The 20,601-nt window shown below is 33.2% G+C and overlaps 1 protein-coding gene and 1 long non-coding RNA gene across 3 annotated transcripts; both read right to left on the bottom strand.

Moving 5' to 3' along the window:
* Positions 1 to 9,895: 9,895 nt before the first annotated feature.
* On the bottom strand, positions 9,896 to 12,873 carry LOC142628161 (cytochrome P450 CYP749A22-like). Its single transcript, XM_075802186.1, has 5 exons — positions 12,476 to 12,873; positions 12,168 to 12,391; positions 11,399 to 11,631; positions 10,803 to 11,181; positions 9,896 to 10,696 (listed from the first exon to the last, which is right to left on the bottom strand). Exons 1-5 carry the CDS (start codon positions 12,756 to 12,758, stop codon positions 10,268 to 10,270), a joined length of 1,548 nt encoding a protein of 515 aa, XP_075658301.1. The 5' UTR covers positions 12,759 to 12,873; the 3' UTR covers positions 9,896 to 10,267.
* A 3,135-nt stretch (positions 12,874 to 16,008) lies between these two features.
* Positions 16,009 to 19,321, bottom strand: LOC142629918 (uncharacterized). 2 transcript variants are annotated; one of them, XR_012843154.1, is made up of 8 exons: positions 18,223 to 19,321; positions 17,959 to 18,124; positions 17,591 to 17,832; positions 17,268 to 17,489; positions 17,036 to 17,128; positions 16,833 to 16,944; positions 16,327 to 16,720; positions 16,009 to 16,188 (listed from the first exon to the last, which is right to left on the bottom strand). It is a non-coding gene; the product is annotated as an uncharacterized LOC142629918 (long non-coding RNA). The 2 variants fall into 2 exon arrangements; XR_012843155.1 differs by lacking the exon at positions 16,833 to 16,944.
* Between the last annotated feature and the right edge of the window lie 1,280 nt (positions 19,322 to 20,601).

Below are 20,601 nucleotides of genomic sequence, written 5' to 3'. Positions count from 1 at the left end.
AGAGCACTTGTTAACAAATTTTCAATATGACTCTAAAATGAACACATAAATTAAACATCATTCCAGTTTTAGTAATTTGAGTAATCACTCTTCACAAGAAACGTGAGAAAGCCCCACTCCTTCATTTCAATCTTTGTTTAAGCTACTTCCTTTGTCCCATTTTGTAAGGTTTGTATAGAAAATCGAACTTTTTAAGTGAACATCATTTAACGCATTTTTTTATATGAAAATATACAAGTGTCCAAAACTATCATTATTGGTTTAAACTTTAGTGCAAGAAGGGTATTGAGTTTTTAAATAAAGTAAGGGGTATGTTATAAAATTTATTTGTTGGTTTTCCAAAAAGGACTTCATTTTGGGACATCCCAAAATCGAATAGAAGTCCAATAATTTGGGATGGAGGGAGTATTGATTATTTTATTCATAGAACAATAACTTTTGTACCTCAATTTTTGTCACAACTCTGATGTGACAGATTGTGAGTGTCTGCTTTTCATTTTCACATGAATCTGCAATTTTTTTCAACTACTAATAGTCTATCTATTGCACTAAATTTGTGGCAAAAACCATGGTTTTAAAAACCGGAATGGACAAAGAACTGAAAAAAGGACTAGTTATCGATTTCGTGGTTCGACCGGGATTGGACTGATGGTCCGATTGGTAACATCATAAATAATTTAATTAAAGTATAATAATAAATAATTAGTCTTTTTATATAACTAATTAGCTAATAATAGTAAATATGTTTAGTTAAAAATATGTATGTTCGTTTAGACCTCTTAAAGCTGATTGTTTAACCTAATTTATTAACCAAATAATTACTTAGATTAATTTTCAGATCTAGGTTAAACACACATATATCATATAATGCAAAGATGCGGAAAAGTAAATAACACCACGATATGATGATCCAAGAAAAATAATGAAACTAACCGTTTCAAGGTAAAAGCCTAGGAAAGATTTGACCTAGCTATCCTCAAGGTAAACCAAATCCATTATAAGAGAATTGAAGTTTTCACAAAAGATTTAACCCTAAATCTAATGCTACCTCCAGTATTAACTTACTGACACGACCACGTGCAACTTCTGAATATACGGACTCCTTCTCGTCTTGGACTTTCAGCAACACAAGCCGGCTTGCTTGTGGCTTTGAGATCCCACTCAAAGGTTTCAGATCACCTTCACTTGTTAATCTTGATACAGTAACTAGTTCTACCAATCCTTGATTGTAATTTAGGCTCTAGTAGATTCTTGTGTAGTTAAAAGATACAAAACCTCTCAAATCTCACAAAGAGTAACACATAAGTCTTCTTCAACACCTTCAAAATGTGTCTAGAGTTTTACTTTTATATGTAGAGAAGTTTAAGTGAAACCCTAAACATTTTTGCGAACTTTGGGCTTGTTTAAAATTTTTGCAGAAACTGTGCTTGGGATTTTCGATCGGTCGAACCTAATTCTCAATTAGACGAGAAAGGCCGAACTTCACTTTTTTTTTCCTGCAATCAGCTGGACTTGGAAACTTGAAATACCCTTATTTAAGCATTGCCTAAACACCTAAACTATACATGTTTTGTTTTTGGTTTGCCAGCACAATACAACAATGATTCTGAATATTTAACTCTAAATCTTTAGAACCTAACAATCTCCTCCTTTGGCAATCCATGACAAAACACACATACAACATGTAATGCTTAAATCAACTACTAGCTTCAAATACAAGTTATTGCCCTAATACAAATCTTACACAACTCCTAACAATTAGTTGCTAGAATAAACAACACCTGTAGAAAGAATTAACCTGTAAATTTCTGAAACACTGAAAACAAACTATAAACGCATGTGTGGAAAATACAGTATAACATTCTAAATCAAAATTTAAACTTTGAATTCACAAAACACATAAATAGATAGTGAACACATCAATATGAATAACCTCATAATCATCAACTACCATAATCCATAACCACATTACATCAATGTTTGTGAATGAAAGATAAAATAGACAAATAAACACAAAGAAAATATCCAAATACATCAAAACTGATATGTAAATACATCAAAACTCCCCCTAAACACAATAAGTCTACTCCCCCTATGTACAAAAAGTCCTAAATCTACTCCCCCTTTTTGTTATGTATTGCCAAAGGCAAAATCAGTCCTCAAAGGGTGGAGGAGGTGGAAAGGATCTGCTGTAGTCCGTAAAATCAACTTTTAATGAGGCAACCTCCGTCAACAACTCATCAAGAAGTTGTCCATGAGCAGCCTGAGTAGTCATGATAGACTGCATCATAGTACAGAGTGAAAGCGGAGGAGCAACTGTAGGATCAACATCCTCAGCATCACCAATAGGATCCACAGCTGTAGTCGGATTCACAAATGTCTCCTCAGTAGTAGGCATAACACCAGAGGTAGTAGTAGCATCTCCTTGTGGTCTCTTAAAAGTCCCAGTACTTTGCTCAGCACTCTTCATCTATGCCTGTCTCTGTCTAAGGTAGGTGGATCCTATAAGGGCAGTAATATGCACTAACTTTAGGGGAGGAAAGTCCGACAAACCTAAGAACCTCAAAATCCTAAGAATAAGCATAGGAAAGAATAACTTTTGACTCTTACTCTTACTCCTATAGATATCAACAATGGTTTGTATAAACATGGAAAGAAAACACATAGAACCATCAGTAATAAAAGCATAAAGGAAAGCACATCACTCAATGGGAACAGTATGAACATGGGAAATGGGATAGATGTTATGACATGTGATCCTTAAGTATAAAGAGTTAAGCTCAGCAAACTCAAAAGAATTGATTCTTGGTTTAGAACCCCAAGAAACAGGACGACCACACAGAAAGGACATCATATCATTAACAACAGGAAACTCAGTGCATGAGTATGTGGGTTTACGAACTAAAGGCACTCTTAAAGCCTCAAAAACAGTTTCTTTAGTGATGGTAAACTCCGGACCACAGATCCAGGAAGTCAAATAATGACCACCAATAACCTCAGAATAGGTAGAGAGATTAGAGTAAAACTCTCTAACCAAGGCTGTAGGAGGAGGATCAGACACCTTACACAAGGAAACCCAATTCCTAGACATCAATTTTCTACGTATAGAAGGATCTAGTTCACTCAACACTATCTTCTTCTCACCCCAAATAGACCTATACTTAGTCAAGGTCTCATATGTTTCCTCACACTTAGCTGACAAAAATTGATCTTTATTTCCTCGGGCTAAACCTAAAGAAGTAGACCTAGGGTTCCTATTGGCTCTAGTTTTGAATTTCCGACCAACCTTAGGAGCCATGACTAAGAATCAAAAAGAGTAAAACAATTTTGAAAAAAAATCAATTCTCAAAAATCCTTATATTGACAAATTGAACACCATAAGAAGTAAGATACAAATTATAATCACTCAATTCATCAACATCAGAAGCTAATTTCACCCAATTTGCTCAATTTCACAAAATCTCCAATTTCTCAAGAACTAAGAATCCTAATTTCGAAAATTTCAAATAAACTCAAAATTTTTGAAATTAAAGCATGTGAAACGTTAAAATGATGCATGAACAAAAACCCATGGTTCAAAATTGATCAAAAACCCTATTTTCATCAAAAACCCCAAATTTGAAATGTGTAAAATCCCTAAAAATTTCATGAAAAATGTATGTAATCATGTAAAAAGATGAAAAAGGAAGGTTAAAAGTGTCTTACCTTAAGTGTGTGAAGAAAACCTTTGAATCTTTGACCACAAAAATGACCAAAAAAAAAATTTTTGGACAAGAGGGAACGAGAGAGGAATAGAAGAGATAGACAAAAGTTCTTTTGAAAAAGTCAGATCTAATTCCCTTTTGTTTTTAAAATTTGAAATCTGACTGATCGAGAGGAATCAAGCAGGAATCGAAATACACATGAAAACAGGCTCGATTGATTGAAAGGAATCGGGCAAGAATCAAAGGGACCTAAGACTTTCAAAAGAAAAGGCCATTTTTCTCCTTCACATTTCAATCAGTTGAAAAAAAGACTCGATTGGTCAAATTTCATAGAAATAGAAATTTTGAAAAATTCTGGAAAAATTTTCTGCAGAATCATTTGAAAAACTGTTTTTATAATATGACATGAATGTTTATTACTTCAAATGATCTTCAAAACCAAATTTTTCAAAGAGAAATTCAAATTTATCAAATTTCCTCACTCTTTACTTTTCTCACACCCAAAAAATGCATTAAACACTTTAAGAAATTTAATTTTGGTAGGCCGTAAAACATAACACACAATCACATGTACCATACTTAACAAAGTTTTGCTTGTGGTGTGTGCAACTAGCAAGTTCATGAGATACTCATAAGGTGACATGTCAACAGAGAATAAACACACTTTCTACATCATTTATCACATAAGTTTGAAAGTGACTATCACCTAAAGAGTTACATCATATAACTCCCACATCTCCTATAAAACATGCTTGCAACCATGTAATTTTTTTTCTTTTCTTTTGAAGCATTTTTTTTTTTTTTTTGATTTTGCTTCTTTTCACTAATGTACAATAACACCTTAAGTATTTTGCTGTGCAAGTGCTACACCATACTAAGCACGGCTTTTATGATTTGCATATAAATGTTCATGTTTGGCGAGTAACAGTGGTGAGATGATTATTTATGTCTTTCTCCTAGGATTTTTTAGTCCTTACAATTAAAAGAATGTGACTTCAAAATCAAGAGCATGTGTTTAAAAACCATAAACAACTCACACAATATAAGCACTACATAGCACAAATTAGCAAAGTGCAGAAAAATAAAGCTCATCAAAGTTAAACAAGGTACACAATCATGAAATGTAAATTTCATAGGCCAACCTTAATTACACATCTTGAAGATGCGTAATACAAATAAATAAAATCTTTTTGTCTTTTTGAAAATTTTCAATGTTTTTGGATTTTTTTTAACAAAACAATCTAAGAAAATAAAACAACCAAAAACTGAAAGAAAACACGTCCACAAACAATTGAAAGGATTACATGAAGGACAAGTAAACAACACTCACCTTGGCAAGTCTTTTCTCACCCATACAGCACGCGTCTTTGGCTTTGTAGGTGAAAAACCATGAGAAGTAGAATGTATTTGAGGGATTACACTATTCTTCTAAGAAAGACTGAAATCCTGCAATTTTCTTTCACAGGCCAACAAACTTAAATTTTTCAAAAGCATATGAAACAATTTATTTGGACTTATGGTAGAGAAATATCATCATATATCTTTAGACTGAAACACAGAATGCTTAAATTTCAATTTATGACAGTTAGGATAAATGTGACTAGAGACACCGCAAAAGTAACAAACATAAATAAATTTAGGAACATCGATATTCCTAACAGCAAATCTAGTCTCAGATTTTGGTTTTTGCCTCAACAAAGAACAATTTGGTCTAATATGACTAACAACACCACAAAAATGACAAGTAGGTACAAAAACAGATTTCTTATGCACTCTAACAGAAGGTTTAGACATAGGTTTAGAAATTTCAGCGTCTACATCAAAACTTTTACCTTTATCTAACTTAGCAAAATAAGTCGTTTTTTTATGATTCCTCTTGAAAGGAGGAACACAAACTTTGTTATTAGACTTAATAGGAATAGAAACAGAAACAGAAACAGATCTGTTATCAATAGCAAGTTTGGAATTAGAAAAATTTTCAAGTTTAGCTTCAGACTTAGCTAACTTTTGTTCCAAACTTTTCATCTTGAGAGGAAAATTGATTTCTCAAAAATTCATTCTTTTTATTAGATTCATCTAATCTCACAATCAATTCCTCTTTTTTTCATGATTAGCCAATTTTTACTCTTCCTTTAATTTCTTAGCAATTTTCATAGATTTAGTTAATTCCTTACGAAGAGTTTTACAGACATTAACAAGATTAATAGAAACAATAGTGTCCTTTTTATTCAAATCATTACAAATATGAGCAGACAGACACTTAAAATTATCCATGATAGAAGGGATCAAGGATCGACTCTAGGTATAAAAACCTAAAAACAAGAGCTAACCTGTTTTGATACCAATTGTATGTTCATTTAGACCCCTTAAAGCAGATTATTTAACCTAATTTATTAACCAAGTGATTACTTAAATTAGTTTCAGATCTAGGTTAAACACAAATATATCATATCATGCAAAGATGCAGAAAAACAAATAATAATACCACGATATGATGACTCAAAAAAACTAATGAAACTAACCATTTTAAGGTAAAAACCTGGGAAGGATTTGACCTAACTATCTTCAAGGTAAACCAAATTCGCTATAAGAGAATTGAAATTTTTACAAAAGATTTAACCTTAAATCTAATGCTACCTCTAGTAGTAACTTACTGACACGGCCACATGCAAGCTCTGAATCCACAGACTCCTTCTCTTTTTAGATTTTCAGCAACATAAGCCACCTTGCTTGTGACTTTGAGATCCCACTCAAAGGTTTCAGATCACCTTCACTTGTTGATCTTGATGCAGCAACTAGTTCTACCGATTCTTGATTGTAGTTTTGGCTCTAGTAGATTCTTGTGTAGTTAGAAGATAAAAAACCTCTCAAATCTCATAAAGAGTAACACACAAGTCTTCTTTAGCACCTTCAAAACGTGCTAGGGTTTTTCTTTTATATGTAGAGAAGTTTAAGTGAAACCCTAATCGTTTTCGTGGGCTTTGGGCCTGTTTAAAAATTCTTCAGAAACTGTGCCTAAGATTTTTGATCGGTCGAACCTAATTCTCGATCGGTCGAGAAATGTAGAACTTCACTTTTCTTTTCTGCAATTAGCTGGACTTGAAAACTTGAAACACTCTTATTTAAGCATTGCCTAAACACTTAGTCTAGACATGTTTTGTTCTCGGTTTGCCAACACAATACAACAATGATTCTAAATATTTAATTCTAAATTTTTAGAACCTAACAAAATATATAAAATTTTTAAAAATGATTTAAGTAAGCTTTTAGATCTTATATTTAAAAAATAAAAATACTTAGATATAACCAAAGACTTATTTAGCATATGAATTAATTAATTATATATAATATATTAATATTTAGTTAATATATAATTATTTGGTTATTTAATTCATAACTATATATAAATTTATGCTCATTTTCGTGTTTTTATATTAATGAAATGAGATGATACTGTTTTCTTTTTTTACGAAAAAGAAATGTCATGATCACGAATGACTTCATGAGTCATGACTAATGGAAAAAAAATTTGACTCCCTTGCATGCCAACAACGTGGCACCACATGGAACACACATATTGAATGGATTTTTTTTTGTTTTTTTCGAAAAGCCTATAACCGATAGAAAACTGAAACGTGGCACACCATTAAATATCTCAACCTACACCACCTTCTAGATGAATAATTAATATTTTATAAAAGTACGACAATAGCGGACTTCTTCCTCGTACAAAATAATGAGTTCTACTGTGTAAATTAATAGTAAAATTCACTGTTAATGTGAGGAGACATCCCACTAATATATTTTTCCATTTTAGAAGTGAAGCACCTTGTAACTTATTTCGCACCTCTTATTTATTTTATTTTTTTCAATAGAAGTATCTATGGTTTAAATTTTATTTCTTCCAACTAATAATAATAATAACTAGTCTCAAAGCACACACGTAAAGCTTTTTTATTTTTTTGAGTAAATATTAATAATTTGCATATATTATAATTTTAAAAAAAATATTTTTTATTTTTTAAACAAATAAAAATAATTATTATAAGGAAAAGACTTGGCTGTAAGAAATTGTTATTAACGGAAGAAATGAGTTTATTTGACCATCGAAGAAGTCCATTGTGAATTCCAATTGAGAAGACAAAAATCAAACCCACAAAAGTTACAAGAGAATTAATTGGATTTTATAGATCTAATGGAGAAGTTGTTTAGTGTTTGTCCCTGAAAAGCAAGTAAGAGGCGAAATTTAGGTGAACGGTGAACTTCACTCATGAAAAAAAAATGAGGACATATAAATAAGGAAGAATCTCATTAGATGAAGAGAATAAATATTGCATATAGGGGTGTTTGCGATGCGGTGCAGTGCGGTTTTGGGCCATTTTTAGCACTGTACTTTACGGTGCAGTTTAGCTAAAACCATAACTGTACCGCAACTTATTTTTGTGATCACATATGCAGTGCAGTATGGTGCAGTTTAAAGTTTAGCCAAAACCATAACTGCACCGCACCTTGTTTTTGTGGTCACATATGCAGTGAGTGTATAAGATGCGGTTTGAATGATTTGAAGTTGGTATATTTTTCAAATTTTAGGATTTTTTTGCCTAGCTCAAAACTAATTTTTCCCTTTGTTTTGGTCCAAATTTTAAACTATTGAGCTAGTTTTTCTTTATTTTGAGTTGACTTTCCTAATCAACACTTGCTAGGGTTATTAAACTATTTTTTTGTGTGTGAAAAACTATGGTTATTAAACTATTAATAATATATTTAATATTAAAAATAATTAGGTGTATTAATATATAGAGAGGGTGAGGTGCGGTGCGATTTGTGCGGTTTTCTTATTATAAAACTGCAAACTGCACTGCACAATGCGGTGTGGTGCACTATTACTTGTGGTGTGGTATGGTTATGCCATTTTTCGGGCGGTTTTGGTGCGATTTTTGTGGTTTGTGTGGTTTATACAGTTTGGTGAACACCCCTAATTGCATACCTTCTTTTAGAGAATAAATCTAGTTGTATGAATAGTTTTTTTTTTTTTTGGAGTAATTATGAATAGTTTTTTTGAACACGCTCCAAAACTAATTTTTTTTACGATGCTGGAGGAAAGTTAAGTGAGGGTAGAAGCAGTTTTCCTCAATCTAATAGGTGGGAGAGAAACGTAAGTTGGAAATAACTGTATTTGGGAAGGAGTAGGGGGTGTTAGTTTTATTTGTGTTCGTGGGATGAAAAGATTTTTTGTTTTTTAGAAATGGGAGAGAAGTTTGAATCTATTTAGGACTCTAGTGGGAAGTTTTATAGAGAATTATCTGGTAGTTTTTTTAGTTTTTTAATTTGAATTTGTCTATTGTTAATGAGTTTACATTGGAAGGAATTTTTTTTAAAATACTATAAAATTTGGGATTTGAAATGGAGTAAACTGCTGGTTTAGTGTATACTACTTTTTAGGAAAAAAAAAAATATCAAACGTGCATGAGATATATTTAAATAAGAGAGGTGCTATGTCCACAACATTTTCACAATAAGAGAGAGTGTGCTAGTTTTTAGGAAAAAAGTTTTTCTGATAGTTTTTTTTTTTTTGAATTTTGTTGAATTACAATTTTAACCTCATTTTTTATTTTTGAAGAATAAGGGCTATCTAATTAGATTAGGGGTAATTTTTACAGTAAAAAAAGCAAGAACTAACTTTTTGAATCCTCTTAATAATAATAATAATAATAATAATAAAATTTCTTACCTAAATTCATGTTGAAATTCACTATTCATGTATAAGAGAGAGAGGTCTTACCAAAGTGTTTTTCGGTTCTACTAGCCCAGAACCTTGTAACGTAACTAATACCTAACGTTATTTTCAGAGAAGATATCCAATATTCAAATTTCTCCTCTCCAGTAGGAAAAAATAAAAATAAAAATCCCCCTTCTTTTAACTTGAGACCTTACTTCACAGCAAGCCTTTTTTTTGCTAAATCCCAGCAAACCTTCTTTATTAAACATACTTTACAAAGAAACTATATGCTTTTTTGTGGGTGTGTGTATGCGCGAATTTGTAATGAAGCAACTTTTACACACATGTTGGCATATGTATCTGCCATCATAGTCTATATGAGGTTGTTAAGCTAAGTATTCAGCCAATCAGTGCCGCTAATGTCTTCATTCTGCATAATATTAGATGATCACTAACCATGTAATCAAGATAAAAAAAGGGTCATAGTAAATTAAAATTAAGCACACGCATATAAAACAACAGTCATGATTTTAATTAAGACACGCGACAAACAGTCCAGATCGTATTAGATCTTGAGATACCTGAAAAGTCTCCAAATGCCATTACGTTACACTAACTAATGATCAACATAATCTTCATATTGGTCACCTGTCTTCAATGTCTCTACAGATTCTATTAATTCAATGTTCATTCACTTTTTGTGTAACACGTTGATTTTCACTTACTCTTCAAGCTACCAAATCCCAATTAAGCTCAAAAACAACTGAAATAAAAGGCTATAGTATACATCCCAAGGCATTGATGTCTGGATATTCTGTGCACATTTTACTGCCAGTTCTGGTCTTTACAATGAGTGTAGCATCACTTGAACTCCATGTTGTGGGCGAATGGAAAGAAGCTGAAATGGTGAGTGGACATAGGCTGGGGAAAGGGTGAAGGCATAGCGTTGTAGAATCATGGAAAGAGCAATCTTTGCTTCAGTTGTCGCAAAGTTCAACCCCACACAATTTCTAGGCCCTATTCCAAAGGGAAAAAAAGCAGCTATGTTGTTGTTAGTAGCCTTGGCAATACCTTCTGAGAATCTCTCTGGTTTGAAAAGATGCACGTCTTCTCCCCATATTTTAGGGTCATGGTGAGGTGCAAGAGCTGGGATGTACAATAATAAATTAGCCGGAAGAGTGAGCTTCCCCAGTCTAACTTCCCTTTCAACTTTTCTTGCTATTCCAGTTACGGGTGGATATAATCTTAGAGACTCATTGATGATCATACCCATCTACATGGGAAATAATGTCAGAAAACTTAAGAATTTAAGAAATGCAATTGAGTTAAATGGTCTGTCATTTACACTAGTAATTGATTTGAGTTTGAGACATTCTTACAGTCTTGAGTTTTGTGATTCCATCCGAGTTAGGATTTTGTTGGCCAAATAAATTGAGCACCTCCTTTCTTGCTTTTTCTTGCCAATCTGTGTGGATTGCTAGAAGAAATATAGTCCACACAAGCAAAGTACTAGTGGATTCTTGACCAGCAATGTAAAATGTTTTGCACTCGTCCACCAAATCTTCTATTGAAATCTTTAGGCTAGCATTGGCATCATGATGAGCCTCTACAAGTAATTGGAGAAAATCACCCCCAAAACTGCTACCCTCTCCAGTCATTACCTTCTCTTCTCTCTTCTTTATTATCTCTAATATAGCGTTGTGTATTCCTTTTACAAGCTCCTCCGATTTAATTTCATCATTAGTTTTATAAATTTTACTGTAAAAATGGACAAATGATATTAGGACAACATCGACCAATGATATATTAACAACAACAAGCATTAGTTTCAAAATTTTGAGGTTAGTTATGATCCTCAACATACTAGTTAGAGTGGGCCACATTTTGGAATGCTATTAGGATATGAGGACGCTAAGTATTTAATGGAGAGTAGTACTATGTTCCCCAATTGTTGGTTTAACTAAAATGACTTTACCTGACGCCAGGAAACCTGAGTTTAAAAGCATTTCTGGATGATATCAAGGCCAATTTCGTCAACATCTGAAAAATGTTCTTCCCTTCTAAGTAACTGCTCCCAAAAGCTGTCCTTGAAATCACTTCTGATGTCAATAGCCTAAATTCTTCAAATACCTCAATCTCTTTACCTTCATGATGTTTCCATCTCTCTAGCATCACCTCAACGCTACTGATCATTGATGGAATCATATTCTGCAAAAGTGAATTTCTTCTAACAATTTAGAATAATTTCCAAGAATTTTTTCCCTAGATACACAAATAATTTGTTGGGGTAGGAATTTGAACCATTAATATCTCCGTTAGAAATATTAAAAAGAACTGATTGAATTACAACTACACAAGGCTCTTGAAAATTTCCAAGATTGTATATCTATGCTTTTTGGATAGAATTTTGTCAATATTATAATATGCTAATTTGTTATTGGGTTTAGTTCATTTAAAATAGATAGATATTACAAATTTTACTATTAGCTTTACAAATAGGAGATGTGTCAATTTTAAATCACACAAAAAGTAATAAGAAATTTATTTGTTACACGTATATTGTTGATGTGACATGAATTATGTTCATAGACTCTCTAGTTTGTAAATTTTTTATAATAAAATTGATAGAAGGTTTAGTTTTTTATTTTATAAAATAAAAATCAATTAAACATATTTTTCTAGGTTAATAATTGCAATATTAATGGTGCTAATTCTAAATGGTAAGACTAAGAGTAAGAGATTACTTTGAGGCTCTCTGCATGAAAGGCAGAATTAGCAAGTTTCCGCATCTTTGCCCATTTTTCACCTTCAGAAGTCGCAAGCCCATCTCCTAAGAGCTTCTTCGTATAGGGTGCGGTCTCTGGCTTTGGATAAGCGTTGTCTCTATTGTTCATTATCTCTTTGATTAGCTCTGGTTCAGTAACAACCAGTTGAGCTTTAGGGCCAATCCATTGAAGATAATTATTACCTGTACCAAAGAATAAAAGGCAACAAAATTAAAAATGGCTAAATTTACTAAAATTGACTAAATCACTTTGAAAGATTTATTTACCATATTTGTCAAGCCACGAGTGAACATGAGGCAGAACTGTGGAAAATATGTCATGTGATAAATTCATTGGCCTGCTCATGGCTTCTTGTTTCATGTTGATAATTTTTTTGGTGCTTCCATGGAAGAATCTGTAGGAAGGACCTTTGATTCCCTGTGAACTCAATTGATTCTTCATGTGAATTGGAGTCCACCATAGTTTGTGAAGGCCCCGGATGAGAGTTACGAGAAAGTACAGGCACAGGGAGCTTGTAAGACTGATTACAAGGATTTCAACAGCACCCATTTTCTCTTTCTGAAGGAAACTTTTGGGAAGTTTAGAATAAGATGGTTGTCCTCGATGTTTCAACTTTTAATTAGTGATGAATGTGGATTTATTGAATTGAGTTTTGTGGGCTTCAAGTACACCAAGTCCAATATGAATGAAAGTACTGAATTATTGCTAGAATGGTGGGATCACACCATGATGATATTATAAACAATTTAGTAATTAATTAACATATTAAGGATGAGGATAATATATATGACTTTGTTGCTAATTGGGGACTTTCTCTTCACAAGTAATAGATTATGTCTAAACCCAGGGGCGGAGGCAAATTATGCATGCGCCCCCCCCCCCCCCAAAGGAAAAAATAGGTCTCAATTTCTCATTTAAGAGCTGGCCCCCCCTATGAGAAAAACTTGGCCCCTCTTCTAATACGTAGCCATAAAAATGCCCCACCCCAATTTCCTACTTTTCATCATTTTGACTTTTCCTTTCTTTCTCAAAGACATGTGAGGCATATTTCACATTTTTTTTGAGTGAGGACATATCCCATAACTATTCAAAGACCTATGTTGTACTGGTGTGGGAATTATCATTAGAGAGTAGAGAGACTGAGAGGGTACACTATTAGACTATTAGTAGGAATAAAATTGATTTTAAATTTAGTTGGGATGAATGAAATTGATTTTGAATTTATTTTTAATCATAGTACTATAATTTGGTTGAATTTACAAGTAATAGATTATGTCTAAACCCAGGGGCGGAGGCAAATTATGCATGCCCCCCTCCCCCCCCCAAAAAGGAAAAAATAGGTCTCACTTTCTCATTTAAGAGCCGGCTCCCCTATGAGAAAAACTTGGCCCCTCTTCCAATACGTAGCCATAAAAATGCCCCACCCCAATTTCCTACTTTTCATCATTTTGACTTTTCCTTTCTTTCTTAAAGACATGTGAGGCATTCAGCCAAAAAAAAAAGACATGTGAGGCATATTTCACATTTTTTTTGAGTGAGGACATATCCCATAGCTATTCAAAGACCTATGTTGTACTGGTGTGGGAATTATCATTAGAGAGTAGAGAGACTGAGAGGGTACATTATTAGACTATTAGTAGGAATAAAATTGATTTTAAATTTAGTTGGGATGAATGAAATTGATTTTGAATTTATTTTTAATCATAGTACTATAATTTGGTTGAGATTATGTCTAAACCCAGGGGCGGAGGCAATTTATGCATGCCCCCCCCCCCCCCAAGGAAAAAATAGGCCTCACTTTCTCATTTAAGAGTTGGCCCCCCTATGAGAAAAATTTGGTCCCTCTTCCAATACGTAGCCATAAAAATGCCCCACCCCAATTTCCTACTTTTCATCATATTGACTTTTCCTCTCTTCCTCAAAGACATGGGAGGCATATTTCACATTTTTTTTTTTTGAGTGAGGACATATCCCATAGCTATTCAAAGACCTATGTTGTACTGGTGTTGGAATTATCATTGGAGAGTAAAGAGACTAAGAGGGTACACTATTAGACTATTAGTAGGAATAAAATTGATTTTAAATTTAGTTGGGATGAATGAAATTGATTTTGAATTTATTTTTAATCATAGTACTATAACTTGGTTGAATTTAACTGCTATTTTTGTTATGGTTGCTTATAGTGACTTTGTTATATTTAATTTATATAAATATTATTTCTTGTATATGTAGTCTAATTTTGGTCATATTTAATACTTTTTTCTAAAACTAATGCAGGAAGACATGTATATATGTATATATGTCATACTTTGTATTTTTCTTCAATTGCAAATCAATATGATAATATTACCTCGGAAAAAGGGATATAAAAGGAAGGGAACCCCCCAGAAAAAGGGATGAACATTTTAAGAACCATTAGAATAGGAAACAGAACTGTGAACAACCTTGTGTAAAACTTGAACTGAATTTATATACAAGTAGTTGATCCTCAGACTTGGTCGAGGAGGACTTTATCCTCAATTGTTGATTAAATCACCTTAATCTGTTAATCTGGGCTCTTCAGCCTTAAGCTTAGGCTTAGTGTAGTATTGCACATGGACTTGTTTCTCACTCTTTCAACAAATTCTATTGCTTGGACTTGATTTGAAGGACAATGTACCACTGATCTAAGTGGGCTTGGACCTGTAAATTTTGAGCACTTACAATTGGTGCCGTTTGTGGGAAACCTCTACAATTCACTTCTACCAAGTTATGGCTAACTCTAGACAGAGTAGAGAGGAATCTGTTGCCTCGTAGTATGTGGACCACTTAATCTCATATCTCTAGAAGAGCCAAATTCATTTCAAAAGGTGCTTTGAGATTAGCGCAATAATGCATGCATAAACATAAACTCTTTTGAGCATGGTCATATAATCGTGTACACTCACATGGCAATGTGCATTGAACAAGACAGCTTCATAAAAATAACAATCAGATGGTTTAGAACCCCTCCTTTGAGTACCATACCTTGAACCAAGCTACATAAAATATATATATTATTTAGACATTCTAAATGATAAGCATATTAAATTATAGCTCAAAACATTCACCATAACTTTAGAATTAAATCCTCAAAGTTAGGCATGTCCCTTACTGTTCACTGTTTTATTCCAGCAGCATATACTTCCACTACAACAAAATGTATTTTCAGTGACGAAAAAATTCGTCACTAAAATTCCAATATTTCATCACAAAAAACTTTTAGTGACGAAATTGGACTTTTAGTGACGAAATTCATTTCGTCGCTGAAACCCCGTCATTAAAAGTCCTGGTGACGAAAAATTTCGTCACTAAAAGTCCGATTTGATTTTTTTTTTTTTTTAAACTTTTAGAGACGAAAACGTTTTGTCACTAAATGTTTTCCTCACTAAAAACACTATTCAGTGACGAAAATATTTCGTCACTAAAAACACTTTAGTTTATTAAATCATATTTAGTGACGAATAATGTCGTCACTAAAACTATTTATCGGGTACATATAGTGACGAAAAAGTTCGTCACTAAAACTATTTTAAAGAAAATCCATGCACATATAGTGATGAAAATTTTCGTCACTAAAACCATTTCTTACAAAATTTTGTTACATTTAGTGACGAAATATTTCGTCACTAAAACTTATTTTCTGTTTTCATTTTTTTCATGGTTTTGATATTAACCTGTAACCTGTTTTTACATTACTAAAACCTCACATTTTAATAATACATTTATTTCAACAACGCATTTATAAAAAAAAATCCATACATTCCACAAGTAAAAAATAAAACAAGTATCTAATTCAAACTCCTTTCATACAATAATTGTTTTCAACATATACAATAACTCAAGATGTTTTATAACAATACAAAAAGTGTAGCATAATATAATTAGAACTAACGGAAGATGTCCTCATGTCTTCAAGTAATGCCAAAAGTAAATCTTCCTAAAACCACCAATAAGAAATCTGCACAAATATAAAACCAATACTACATTAAAATCATAAAGTAAAAACATTAATTATGTTAGAAGAAACATTTCTAACAATACATTAAGAGTAGTCACACCATGTAATATGGGTCAATTGCTAAAAGAAAGTACTAACCAAAACATGTTTTAACTTGAAGTTGAACCACTCCCATAGGTAAGAGCGTCATCATAACCATTCCTCCTTAAAAAATTAAGAATATTCTTTTGGACCTCTTCTTGCTTAGCTCGTGCCTCTTGGTCCCTAGCTCGTGCCTCTTGGTCCCTAACTCGCTCCTCTTGGTCCTTCGCTCTTGCCTCTTTGAGCTCAATGATCTCATTTTCTAACCATTGAATATACTCCACCGAGGAATTAGATGAGGCGGTGGTTACTAGAGAAGAAGAAGGTCTCATGCCAAGTCCTTTTACAACACCGGACTTCTTCTTAAAAACCAAGTTTGAGATCTCCTCTTGTGTAAGGGAATTGCATTAGGATCTTGACAATGATCCTCTTGCACTTTGAGAATATTTTCCTATCATTTGAAAAGGAGAAAAAAAGAAACAAACAATCACAACATTAATAATACATATGTTATAGCTTTACAAACATGATAGAGATGGAATGATAAGGATGGAATGATATACATATATATGTAGCTTCATCCTCATGGTATATCCACATATTTGTATTTAGATTGAAATGAACATCTTTGAAGATTTTTGCCAATTCAGGAACTTGACCATCATTACTATTTGTCTGATTAATTAACATTCAAGTGTTAGATAGTTATACTTATTAATCACAACATGTAATATACTAAAGTTTAAGAAAAATGAAAAAATAGCACCTCCTCATCAACCCTAACAGCAAGTGCCTTTGTCCTGCATCTATGTTTGCCTGAAGTTTTCTTCCTATTTTCAGAGTTCTTTATTGATTTTTCCTAATAAACAACATTCAAGATATCTATTAGATTATGAATAAAACAGTATGCATTTACTTTATCTAAGTATTAATCTAATTAGTTTACAACATAATATAGTAAACATTGGATAATAATAATATATGCATAAATAATTTACCAGCCAATCCTTATTGGTCCATCTCTCATCAATAAGTTCAGTCCACAGCTCAAGTTTGGCATTCTTTGGCGGGTGGCTTCTTGCATAGTCAGCACCATGAGATTGTACGAGCTTTTTATAAGCTTGATGCAACTTGTAGGAGTTAGAACTCAATAATCTTCCACATTTTGTATTTAATGTTTTCGTTACCAAGTTGGAATCCCCTTGTAGCTCAAACTGATCCTGTAAAATGAAGTTTATATATATTATTAAAATACTATTATATGAATTTAATATGCTTAGTGACAACAATGACGAGTTAGATGTTATCAATGTAAATTTACCGCGATATTTTGAAGCACCACATCTCTAGTAGCAGCATCAACATTTTTCCAATTTTTCACGTTGTAACTGGACAAATTACTTCGCACTTATAGGCCAATTTGATTGACAAGCTTGCACGCATTCTTCCCAACAGGAGCATCATATTCTGCAGCTATACGTACTGGTAACTTACCATTTTTTTCAACAAGTGCCCGTACTACTATACCACGTGTTGTTCCACGGGTATTTCTGCTAGCAGATCCTATTTAAACATTATTAATGTTAAGAAATTATACATTCCATGTATATTATAACTAAATTAAGTGAAGTATAATCTCAATAGTAAAAACAGGGTGCAGTTATAATTAAGTATGTTCTATGTAATTACCAGTCATGCTAGTTAATGCGCTAGTAGTCTGCGCCTCCGCACTAGAAGAACTTTGAATTGGAGGATTTACTTCAGGAGGTGTTTCCGTAGATTGGACCGTAAATTGAACAACCGGGATAGATGCCTCACCTCATGAGCGTGTAAGTCGTCCTGGTGCCATCTGTAACTAACAAACATACATATAATGGAACAACAAAGTTATTACAAGTAATTGAACAATAAAATTATTATCATCTATTGTATCCTATGGAACATCTATTGTACCTTATGGATTACAGAATTAGATGACTCATCATCATTGTCATCGTCACCAATAGGTGGTACATAATCATCATCTACCACAACACTAGCTCTACTTCTTTTCCCTTTTGCACAATTGGACTGAGCAGTATCCTTTAGAGAAGTTGAGATGTGCTTTAATCCCAAAGCATTAATTCTCTCTTGGTTTTGCCTCATTTTATCCAATCTTGCCATCTCATACCTCGGTATGTTATGAGTGTATTTGGCCTTTTTGGGCATTTTTTGAAACTATGTATTGATGTCATTAAGTTCAAAATAAGTACAAAACATCTCAATAACAATTACTACTAACTTTACATATCATAGTCTACGCCATTATCCATATCAAGCAATTCACAAGTGCAAATTTAAACACAATTACTACTAACTCAACACAACAAATGGCCACATCACTATCCATATCAAGTTCAAGATAAGTACAAAACAATTGCTACTTAGACAAGCATAAAACTTTAAGATAAGCACACAACATTTAAGACAATTTTTATGAACTCTACATATCATAATCCATATCAAGATCAACATCAGGTATGTCATGCTCTTCATTTTGATTAGCATCTCTTGAAGTTCCACCTTCAAGAACAACCTCAGTTTCAACATCACCCATACAATAGTCAATAATATTGTCCTCAACATTGATAGAGACAACATCAACAATCGCTTCTTGTTGAAATGCGTCACTATCTTCTGTATTATCATTGGATTCTCCACCCCCGACTTCCGGGACATCAAACACTCCCCTTATGTTGGATGGATTGCACAATTTTCCAAGGTTCACCCAATTTGGTATCTTGAAGGTAAAAAACTTGTCTCGCTTGACTAGGAAGTATAAAAGGGTCATTTTCATACCACCGACTTGTAACATCAATGCTTGTGCAGTGTGCATCAGTTCTTATTGTTCTCCTTCGACCATTGGTACTAGTATTGTACCATTCACACTGGAATAAAACAACTTTATGGCGAAACACATACTTCAATTCCCAAATTTTGCACATATGACCATCGAAGTCGTGCATTTCTCCCCCATGGTCCCCTTCCGTACATACACCACTGTTTTGGGTTACACAACGACTGTCTAAGTCCCTTGTATGGAACTTTACACCATTGACCATACAAACTGTGTACTCCTTCACATGCGGCTTAGGACCATTTGCTAATGACCATAATTCTTTAGTAGCTTCTGGTGACTCATTAACTTTCAATCTATTCATCTATAATGACATACAACAAGTGATATTAATTAGTAATAAGTAATGACGAAACTATTTAAATGTTTAATTTTTATTAGTGTGTGATTAAATTTCAAATGTCTTACACGTTCTCTGAACCACTTGGAAAACTCTTGTCGTTGGATTTGAGTTATGGCTTCTCCAGTAGGATTATGCAATGTATTTTTGTGTTCACTGTTAAAAATAAGGTGATTTATTTTCAGCTAAGCATTGCAGATAATATTCAAAACTTGATCAAACAATACATGCATATGAAATCACATACTTTAAATAAGGCTCTAGTTCAGGACTATTGTACAATAAGTACCAATGAGCAGTATCAAGTAATGCATGAGACAAGTTGCCATCATTCTGCCTACCACTTGTAGGTCGGGCAGTCTATGAAAAAACTATCAATCCTTCACTAGAATCACCAAAATCTTCATTTCTTTCTCTTCGATTATGCACAGTTTCAATTCCATCAATATACAAAGACCAGTTGTTAATACATTCTTTGAGAATGTAAGCCTCTGCAATCGAACCTTCTAGTCGAGCTCGATTCGATACGTATCTTTTCAATTTTCCAAGGTACCTACGAGGAAAAAATATACACATTATGTGATTTTATACCACGTGGGAAAGATACAATTGATGGATACATTAAAGGGTCTAATTACCTTTCAATTGGGTACATCCATCGATATTGTACCGGGTCTCCTAAAATTGCTTCTCGAGGTAAGTGAACAGCAATGTGGACCATAACATCAAAGAATGCTGGAGGAAAGAACCTCTCAAGCTTGCATAGTATAAGAACTATACGTTCTTCTAGTTTCTCCAATTCACTCCGCTTTAGGGTCCTTGAGCATAAGTCTTGAAAAAAGCTGCCCAACTCAAACAATACAATACTAATATCTTTATGTACAAACCCTCGCAACCCAATTGGAAGAATTCATTGTAGTAGCACATGACAGTCGTGGCTTTTCAAACCAGATAATCTACCATTTTTTGCATTCACTGACCTTGATATGTTAGCTGCATAGCCATCCGGATACTTGACTGATTTCAAAAAGTCATAGAAAGCATCCCTTTCATTTGGGCTTAATGAAAAAAAAGCCCGAGGCTTGTCATATGATCC

The sequence above is a fragment of the Castanea sativa genome, chromosome 3 (assembly GCF_040712315.1).
Source record: "Castanea sativa cultivar Marrone di Chiusa Pesio chromosome 3, ASM4071231v1".
Classification (NCBI taxonomy): domain Eukaryota; kingdom Viridiplantae; phylum Streptophyta; class Magnoliopsida; order Fagales; family Fagaceae; genus Castanea; species Castanea sativa.
The sequence above is the reverse complement of the archived record's forward strand: the minus strand, read 5'-3'. Positions and strand labels throughout refer to the sequence as shown.

Coding starts and splice junctions, on each gene's coding strand:
- LOC142628161 (XM_075802186.1), bottom strand. CDS start 12,758: ATGGGTGCTGTTGAAATCCTTGTAATCAGTCTTACAAGCTCCCTGTGC. Junction 11,632..12,167: donor TTCATGCAGAGAGCCTCAAA/GTAATCTCTTAC, acceptor TCACTTTTGCAG/AATATGATTCCATCAATGAT. Junction 10,697..10,802: donor GAATCACAAAACTCAAGACT/GTAAGAATGTCT, acceptor TTTCCCATGTAG/ATGGGTATGATCATCAATGA.